At 36.3% G+C, this 8702-nt stretch overlaps 2 protein-coding genes across 2 annotated transcripts; both read right to left on the minus strand.

Annotated features, from left to right (window-relative positions):
• LOC109719815 (60S ribosomal protein L24-like) lies at positions 43 to 3188 on the minus strand. Its single transcript, XM_020246634.1, has 6 exons — positions 3105 to 3188; positions 2590 to 2631; positions 1941 to 2016; positions 1749 to 1850; positions 721 to 869; positions 43 to 466 (listed from the first exon to the last, which is right to left on the minus strand). The coding sequence occupies exons 2-6, from the start codon at positions 2598 to 2600 to the stop codon at positions 316 to 318; spliced, it is 489 nt and encodes a 162-aa protein (XP_020102223.1). The 5' UTR covers positions 2601 to 2631; positions 3105 to 3188; the 3' UTR covers positions 43 to 315.
• Positions 3586 to 8362, minus strand: LOC109719802 (pentatricopeptide repeat-containing protein At4g21190). Its single transcript, XM_020246619.1, has 9 exons — positions 8154 to 8362; positions 7837 to 7936; positions 7164 to 7301; positions 6779 to 6889; positions 6153 to 6296; positions 5868 to 6080; positions 5486 to 5696; positions 4152 to 4275; positions 3586 to 4054 (listed from the first exon to the last, which is right to left on the minus strand). The coding sequence occupies exons 1-8, from the start codon at positions 8210 to 8212 to the stop codon at positions 4187 to 4189; spliced, it is 1065 nt and encodes a 354-aa protein (XP_020102208.1). The 5' UTR covers positions 8213 to 8362; the 3' UTR covers positions 3586 to 4054; positions 4152 to 4186.

The following is an 8702-nucleotide window of genomic DNA, read 5'->3' on the forward strand; positions in this document are numbered from 1 at the left end:
AAAACCAACAGAGAGATGCATGTAACGAACGAAGACCAAACCTAAATAAATAAAAAATTAAGCAAAAAAAAATATAAAAATAAAGCAACAACTGGTTTCCAAATAATAAAGCCACATTAAAATAGAAATATCCAGACAAAATTCTACACTCCAGGTGCTCCATAAACTCAATTCTAACACTAAAAAGAGAGTATCTCAGCCATGTTTTCTCGCGGTGTCGGCGATAAAACCAAGCAATTAAGGCAATTTTAGTCTTAAAAAGAGCAACTGGCTAATGAAATACTAGGGGACGCGGTAAAGCGCGGATCGAGCGTTTCAGCGTTTCCCGCCGCCGCCGCCGAGCTTCGGGCCTTTGGGAGCCTTGGGCGCGCTACCCTTTGTCTGCGTCTTCTGAGATTTCGCCATCTGTTCGGCCTTCTTCGATTTCTTCTCCTCCTTCGTCTTCTTTATGCGCTCCTTGATCTCACTGTCGAATAGGAACACACTGTAAGGTACTCGAAGAGAAAGGAATAGAATAATGATTCGCATATATAAGAACGATGAGAATGGATTGATGTAGCAAAGAGAAATGAAAGATGCTGGAACAAAATCTTAATTTATACACAACAATGGAGCGGTTGAGCTTAATGATTTTCAAGTCAAATGTTTTTAGAGTTTTCTCGTGGAATTTTTATTACCAAGGAAACAATAAGAGCAACGAGTAAGGGAAGAGAACTGTACCGAAGAGCAGCTTCTCTAGCTGCATCACGAACTTCAGCCTTCTCGGTTCTCTTCTTTTGAATAACTTCAAGGGTGGCGCCGACAATCGACCTCGAATATGGCTTCTTGGTGGTACGGCGCCTCTTTTTGACAGTTTCAGCGTGAATATCCTACAGACATAAGTTCAAATCATCACAATCCATCTGGATTACATTAATGCAGCTATAATACATCAGAACTGCATGGCATTGCCGAAACAAGTAGAAGAAGTGCTACAGTTCAATTATAGATATAAGAAACAAAGGAGCTATTTAAGGTTACAGAAGCTTCTCCTCCATGTACAGAGATAAAGTAGAAACTGAAAATTCATAAAACACATACAAAGAGAAGTTTTGAAGGCTCATTAAAGTGCAGAAATTAGGAACAAAGCAATGCATGAAACCAACCTGTTGGAACAAAGCAATGCAGATAGTAGTATTTCCACTTGGTTTAACATGGTGCAAATCAACTTCTCAAAATTTGACTTAAAGAACATTTAGCATTAACCATAAAAAAGATTCGTAGACTACATGTTTCAGAAACATGAAACAATGAAAACCAGTTAGGCATACAACTATTCACACTAAATAATGTCAACTTTCATCGTAGAATACAAATAGAAATATCGAACTCACGAAGTAGCATATCTCAAGTACAACTTTACAACTTTGCCGAGTCAGTAAAAAGTGCATTTTTAGGTGAGGTAATACACACAACAACTAATTAATGCTCCAAATAAATCGCAACTGCCAACGTAGGCAGGCACATTTGTGTACCAGAGTCAGTTAACAAAAAAATCTTCTTCATAATCAGATCCATCAACTTACGCAGCAACTTGAAAATAAAAGCAAAAGTTTCCACACCCAAAAAAAAAGCACACACACACATAACCAAAGCGCCACCTTATATTTTGCAGGATTGACCACAAGGAAAAACATAAAGCTACTAATGCAGATTCCCCATAAGAAAGAGGAATAGTAGATGTAGATAAAGATATACAAAAACATTACTTTTTTGTGTTGCTTCCGATACATTGCTGTCCAAGTAAGCTTGGCAGGCTTCAGACGATTGTGGAAGTACCGTTTGCATTTCGAATTAGCAAAAAGAAAAACCTACATGAAGCATAAGCATTTTAGTCAAAATGGGATCACAGAAACTCATGTTCTCCTGCATGGATTAATAACCTTTCAGAATAAATTTACCTGGGAATCGGCTCGGACAAATCTTATACCCTTTCCGGGATATATCTTGGCGCCACTGAACCGGCAGAGTTCAGTCCTGCAGCCCCAAATAGTAAGCTAATGAATTATCCGCTTATCCAAATATCATAACTAGCCTCGAGTTCGACAGGACAACATACTAATGTGCATTGCAACATCAAAAAACAAAAGAAATTGCACAAAGTTCAATAAAGCAAAAGGAGATCTTAAAAATATAGGGTTATATTTCATATACAATCCTGTAAAATATAGCTTCTTATGCCCCTTGAAAGTACTTTCGCTATTTTTTTTTTCTGAAATACCCTTATCTTAAGTTGCAGAGTCATCCTATCCTGAGAGGAACTTGGTTTTATAGGTACAAGGTTATACATGTGAGAAATTAAATATTTGAAAGGCCGGATACGAAAGATCATATATTTGATACATATAGTATATCAAACAAACATCAGAATGAAAAAGAAAACATGACGTAGCAACAACCGAACAAAATATTATGGTTGAAACATTGCTAATAAAGATTAAGGCCACATTGAACATAATAAAGAGGGATAAAATGATATACGAACAGTCATGCAAGTATTAACAATACAGAAAAAGAAATATTTTTTAGAACAGATGAACGCAAACGTACTTCAGAACCATCTTCTCGGCCTTTGAAAACCCTCACAACCTTCTGTAAACAAAAGTGGAGAAATAAATCAGAATGTAACAAATCAAATCGACAATAGTCAACAATATAACGTAGCATTCAAAATTACGAATGCGCTAACCCAAAAAAAAAAACGAAAAAACAAGAACTTTATAAGAATCTACTATTGAATAGTCCAACATAAGCTTACAATAATTGCATCACGTAATTTTTGGGTTTTTGTTCCGCATATCAACCTTCTACATATATCTTAATGCGAACTATGGATACGATATTATAACAATTAAACACTACTGAAAAATTCGATCTATGTTTCAAAGAATCCTAACAAATATAGATCTGAACGAATCAGGTCGATCAAACCCTGAAAAGTTCGATGATTAGAGTAAAACGTAAAAAGTGAAAGGTAAATCGCTGATCTCGCATCCAATGCGTCGCTGCGAGATTAATCGAGAAGTAGAGGAGAAGAGAAATCGCTGAGCCGTGGAGAATGGCACCTTTTACGAACCCTAGCCGCGGAATGGGACGGCGAGGGTTTTTGAGGAAACCCGAGAACGACGATGCCGCAAAATGGCTCCGTTGCCGCTTCCTAGGGTTTTTGAGGGCTCAGGGGCTCTTAGATGGACGGTTCGCGATCAATCAGGGTCTGATTGGACGGATAGCATTGCATGTAACAGATGTTGCGATGGTGGGCCGGTTCGGTCGAGCCGGTCCGGCCCGGAACCGCTTTCGGATCGGTCCAGTTTAAGTGGGCCGCTTCTGGGCTGGGCCTTGCCTGGTGGTGGTCAGTGGCCATAAATTTTTTTATCATTTGTTTAAAAAAATTTCTCAGTTATTGTTATTTAATTCTGTAAATAAAATTTTCTATTACTATTATAAAAACTGATTTAGGAAAAAATAAATATCTTTCTACGCTGTAGTAGATAGTAAAAAGAGTAATTGGGGATTGAGAAAACAATTAAAATGAAAAGAAAAAAATCAGAGAGTAAACACCGAGTTATATCTTTTCTCATTCTTCGCAACATACAACTAAGTCTTACATATTCCACTCCAACCAAAGAAAAAAAAAGAACTGCAAACTAAGCCAACAACATAGATATTGTCTGCGAAAATCATGAATACAGAACCAACATAATTAATCATCTCCTTGGTTATTATCAGCATTATCATGTGAACTATCTTCAGCTATTGTCAAGGATAGTCCCAAGAGGTAATTAGACGATGGCAGGTTCGATTAGGGCAAACCCCAGCAATCAAGTTTCACCAGATGTGGTTATATTTCACAAATTATCTAACATTCCCCAGTTTGCGCAACAACCAATTGCCAATTCCTTTCGCAATCAGCCTCTTTAGTGTACCATCAAACTGTGAATCAGCTTTTGCTGATGATTGCAGATAAGATGATATATGCTTGATGCCCAATTTGATCTCGCCGGCCCATGTAACTCTGCAATTTAATCATTAAACGAAATGACGTGTTAAACGAAAAGAAGGAAAAAACCAAATTGAAGTTTCCATGGTCGTAATGGACAAGTATGACGGACCTTCGCAAAAAAAAGAAAAAAACAGATGGTCTCAATTAAGCACAAGCATCAGTCTCTACATCCGAAGGTCCAGAATCCGCTGACGTTTCATCAGATGCTTCTTTCCTCTTCTGTTTGCTGTTATCTGGAAAAACACAGACAATAAAATCAGTAAGTTGTATAGCCAAGAGTGACAGAATAATTCCTTCTATTTATTGTTTCAGTTCATTTAATTATATTTCCAAGTTCCAACTAAAGATCCTAATGTTTTGATTTTGATATGTGGTAACAGGTTTCAAGGATCTAGTTTGGGGTAATGTATTTCATCTCTCAGTGGCTTTATTACGGAGACCAAGAAAAGGAGAATAGGATATCTTGTGTGATGATGTGCCAGGTATTTTGGTCTTCACTAAAAAAAAATTTAGCCAAATAGTCAAGCCCGTAAGTGTACGACAATTTACGCAAAATAACTCCTTGTTCCAATGGCATATATTCAATTTAACAGAAATCAGGTATATACTTTAAATAAAGTAAATTAAATTTGTCTACATCGATTAAAGAAACAGACCTTTTCTATTGTATTCTTTAGAACCACTTATTGATCTTGTGATGCACAAATGAGAAGACTTCAGTGCACAAATTTTTCCCTTGAAGGGATTTTATATGTTCCATGTCAACATGACCACATTATGAGAATAACCGGCTTGCTTTCCTTGAGAACTAATGAGTAAAACTTTGTGGTCAAAGTTTTGAAAAAGATAAATGTTTGTTTGCTGCCAAGGTACGGCATAATGTCTATGCAATTGGCAGGAGCACATGGGAACACACATAGTTCATGAATGGCATATTAAAATATTTTAATTAGAGCGGAAACTTAGGAATATATAGTTGATAAAGGAATGCACATAGAAAAAATTAAGAAGAAAACAGAAAAATTCTATTATCATATCCAATTTACGTTTTTTTTATAAACAGTGAATATATACTAACGCTCACAACAGAGTTTCAAGTAAAAGACAAGAATATTATAGAGCCACCAAATGATGAATTTTCAAAATAAACCAACATTATTCAAAACATAAAATTTAATAAATGATTAAGTAGCCAATCATCCACAGACAAATATTTATTATCATCGGATTGGATGCATGCTACTCAACTTTGGAAGTTCAGATCATGTTCATGAATTTAATTAACACGACATGTTTCCACAAGTCCCAATAGCAAGGTTTAGCTCAATAGTTATTTTTATTTTTTCGGCAACATGAACAATTTAGGTCCTCTGGCAGCTAAACTATTTTTTTTTAATTTAATTGCTCGACATATAGATGAAAAAAATAAATGGCATAGTCTACCTGCTTTGTCATCAACCTTCTGTGCAACCTTTCGGGCTTTTCGAGATTTCTTTTGACGTTCGTCCGATGACTTAGAGAACAAGTGGCCATACTTTTCGAGCACTCTGTTCTTTTCTTCTATTAAGCCGAGCATCTCATATGCATCTGCTGCTTTCCGCACAACTGACTTACTTGGAGGTTTACGATCATATGCTTCTAGCCCTTTGAAGAGCTACAACACAAAAGCAACAGCCTTTATAAAACTGAAAAATTCCCAACTTGACAAAAGCTCTAAGTTGTTTCCACTTCCTTTATACAACTTATAAGAACAAAGAAGAGTTTTTATATAGAAGTAATTAAAAAGAAGCACCTTCTTCTATAAATCTGCTGGAGGAGTCTGTACCTTTACAAGCCTTTCTAGCATGTTGTTTCGGTAATAAATTGATAGCATAAGATCACAGAAGCGCCATGGCACTGAATGTAAGTCGTGACTCATCTTCTTCTCCCAAATTTTGTGAGCTTCCTCCGCCCTGTTATCTTTCTCCAATGCACGAATTAACTGCTCATATGTTCCCATTGTAGTTCCTTGCCCCTTGCTTAACATCCATTTTACAACCTGAATAAAACAATCACTCAAGAATATACCAGAAGTAGAAGCCAATTTTAGGACCTGCAATTCAATTAACACCTGAACAACTTTATGCCATTGTTCCTCCTTTTCAAGAACAAGAAGTGCTTTCTTCAGTGAGCTCAGAGGAAATGTTTGCTCCCAGGCGACCCAAGCATCAAGAGTACCATAAACAGCTTCTTTGGAATCTTTTAGGTCAAGGAGCTGCAAATTGAAAAACCTTAGTAGCTGGTTAATTTTGTGCTACAAGTGTTATCAAAAAATAAATATTTTTGGTACATTGTAAGTTAGTTGGAAAGATCTGTTAGCCAACATAATGCATTTGTTACCTTGGCTGTTACATATATAGCATCTAATTGCTACTGTTTCACAGCAAAAAAGGACCTTTTTACACAGATTGCAGATGAATTTGCCTAGTAGGTTTACAGGACCAGGTACACCTATCTTATCTTGCGGTAAATAGAAAGTTTAACATGATAATAGAAACAAACAGTTTCTCATAATGATTATTGCAATCAACAAGGTGTCATCCCATACTCATTCTATTGAGGAAATCATTTCATTGCAGGATAGAATTAGCAATACTATATAAAAGCACATTCGTCTCTGTAATGAACGTGTGCCCGCGGCATGCGCACGAGAGAGAGAGAGAGAGAGAGAGAGAGAGAGTTTTGCCAAATACATACCGTGTTAACAAGAAATCTCCTTTTATCTGTTGATGTGATATTTTTGCCAACTTGTTTGATGACTGGCTCATTCTCACTTCTTTGTATCTGATTAATCATCTCAGCATTTCTCTGTGGACAAGAATTCACACATTTAACCAATTTCATCAAATAAAGTTTATAAATAACCTTTATAGGGAACTGATTATATTTCCCATATAAATAATAGAGAAGTAGGAAAAAAACAAACAAACAAACAAACACGATCTTAACACACAGCAAGGATTAAAAGCTCGTTTGTATAATTTATTGTACAGAAATTTTGAGCTAATTGGGACAAAAACTAGTTTTATTTGAGATTATCCAAACATTTGCGATTATCATAAGATTTTTCACTTGGCAGAACCTCTGCTGGCAAAGTTGCTTTTGATCCACGTTGTCCATAGACTTGGTCTTCCACAACTTCCCTATAAGCAGAGGACCTAGATTGAAGAACCAAAGTGCTGGTGACATAGCTACGGCAACAAAACCTCCCAGCTCCAAGCTGCAAAGAAATAATTGATCAACTGATTAGGAGAAGAAATTAAAGGGAACCAACTTGTGAAATTTAAAAAGGCAAAAAGTATAATTTGCATTTAATTGACATCTTTATACAGGACACAAAATTTGCAGAATAATTTATAGGTCAGAAAGATTTTAGTAATTCAATCACCCATCAATAAAGCTTTTCGGATGAATAAGATATATTTTCAATTTCATACTTACAAATCAGTTATGACGACTACAATATCATACAATTGACTGCAGGAATCCTACCATCAATAGATCACTATCTTTTAGACATAAATTCTCCCAAAAATTGACAATTTTTCGAAGGAGACGTAAGTCAATATTAGTTCAGTTGAAGAGATATGTGTGGCATTCAATCCAGCGATAATATTATACTTCTCTAAACTATCTTATCCTGTAATTACTTAATATATTCTTATACTCTAAACTACAAATTTATACTATAGTTATTATATCATCATTGGGAACTATTCAAGTTCAGTGTAAGTTCACTAGTTCAAAAAACTTACATTGTTTTCTCCACCACCACCACTCAAAAATGAGCTCATTCGCCTAGTTGATTCAACGCCATTTTGATACAACAACTGAGATCCGTTCCCCGCAATAACCCTATCATTAGATCACCCACATACTAAAATTAGAGTCAAACCTAAAAAAAAACCCTTAAGCTGATGCACTACCTCAACACCCTCAAACAAATTACTAAGTTTCAACCGGAAAAAGACCACGACATGATCCGACCACAGAAGCTTAATATCGTCGAAACAAGACAGAAAATTCCTTAAACGATAGGTGTAATTGGAGTAAAATGATGCCACGGAACCACCTGAATCGATCGGGCTTGGAGGCAGAGAGGAGAGCGAGGAGCTTCGAGGCACCGCCCATGGAGGCGGCGCGACGAGGATGGAGATGGGCCGCGCCGGCGCCGGCGCCGGCGAGGCTTCCGGCGGTGGGGAGAGCGAATACGGCGAGGAAATGGAGGGGATCGACTAGGGTTTTAGGGGGGATGCGAGAGAGAGAGAGTGAGAAAGAAAGGTTTGGGTAATTTCTATGCGAAGTACCTGTACTATCCACATTTTATAACTTAGTCCAATACAGTACATTGTTTGGAGAACCCTCAACTACAAAATATTTTTAACGAGATCCCTCAACTTCATTTTTTTTTTCCAATTGACACCTCTCTATTTTCTGATTTTTTTTTTTATTTGAGTTATTCTAGAAATTTAACAAAAGTTTTGGTAAATTTAACAGCCCAATTATCTAAGAGTTTAACTAATATAGTTTTATTTGTTTCATACAAAATAAAAATCATAAATTTCCATAAAATTGTCAAATTATTCAGGTGAAATCGTTTAATTTAGAAAATTTAAAAATT

This window comes from Ananas comosus, linkage group 13 (assembly GCF_001540865.1).
Source record: "Ananas comosus cultivar F153 linkage group 13, ASM154086v1, whole genome shotgun sequence".
Classification (NCBI taxonomy): domain Eukaryota; kingdom Viridiplantae; phylum Streptophyta; class Magnoliopsida; order Poales; family Bromeliaceae; genus Ananas; species Ananas comosus.

Coding starts and splice junctions, on each gene's coding strand:
- LOC109719802 (XM_020246619.1), bottom strand. CDS start 8,212: ATGGGCGGTGCCTCGAAGCTCCTCGCTCTCCTCTCTGCCTCCAAGCCC. Junction 5,697..5,867: donor TGCTAGAAAGGCTTGTAAAG/GTACAGACTCCT, acceptor TTTGTGTTGTAG/CTCTTCAAAGGGCTAGAAGC. Junction 4,276..5,485: donor GAAGGTTGATGACAAAGCAG/GTAGACTATGCC, acceptor GTGTTTTTCCAG/ATAACAGCAAACAGAAGAGG.
- LOC109719815 (XM_020246634.1), bottom strand. Junction 870..1,748: donor ATCGGAAGCAACACAAAAAA/GTAATGTTTTTG, acceptor TTATGTCTGTAG/GATATTCACGCTGAAACTGT. Junction 467..720: donor GCTAGAGAAGCTGCTCTTCG/GTACAGTTCTCT, acceptor CCTATTCGACAG/TGAGATCAAGGAGCGCATAA.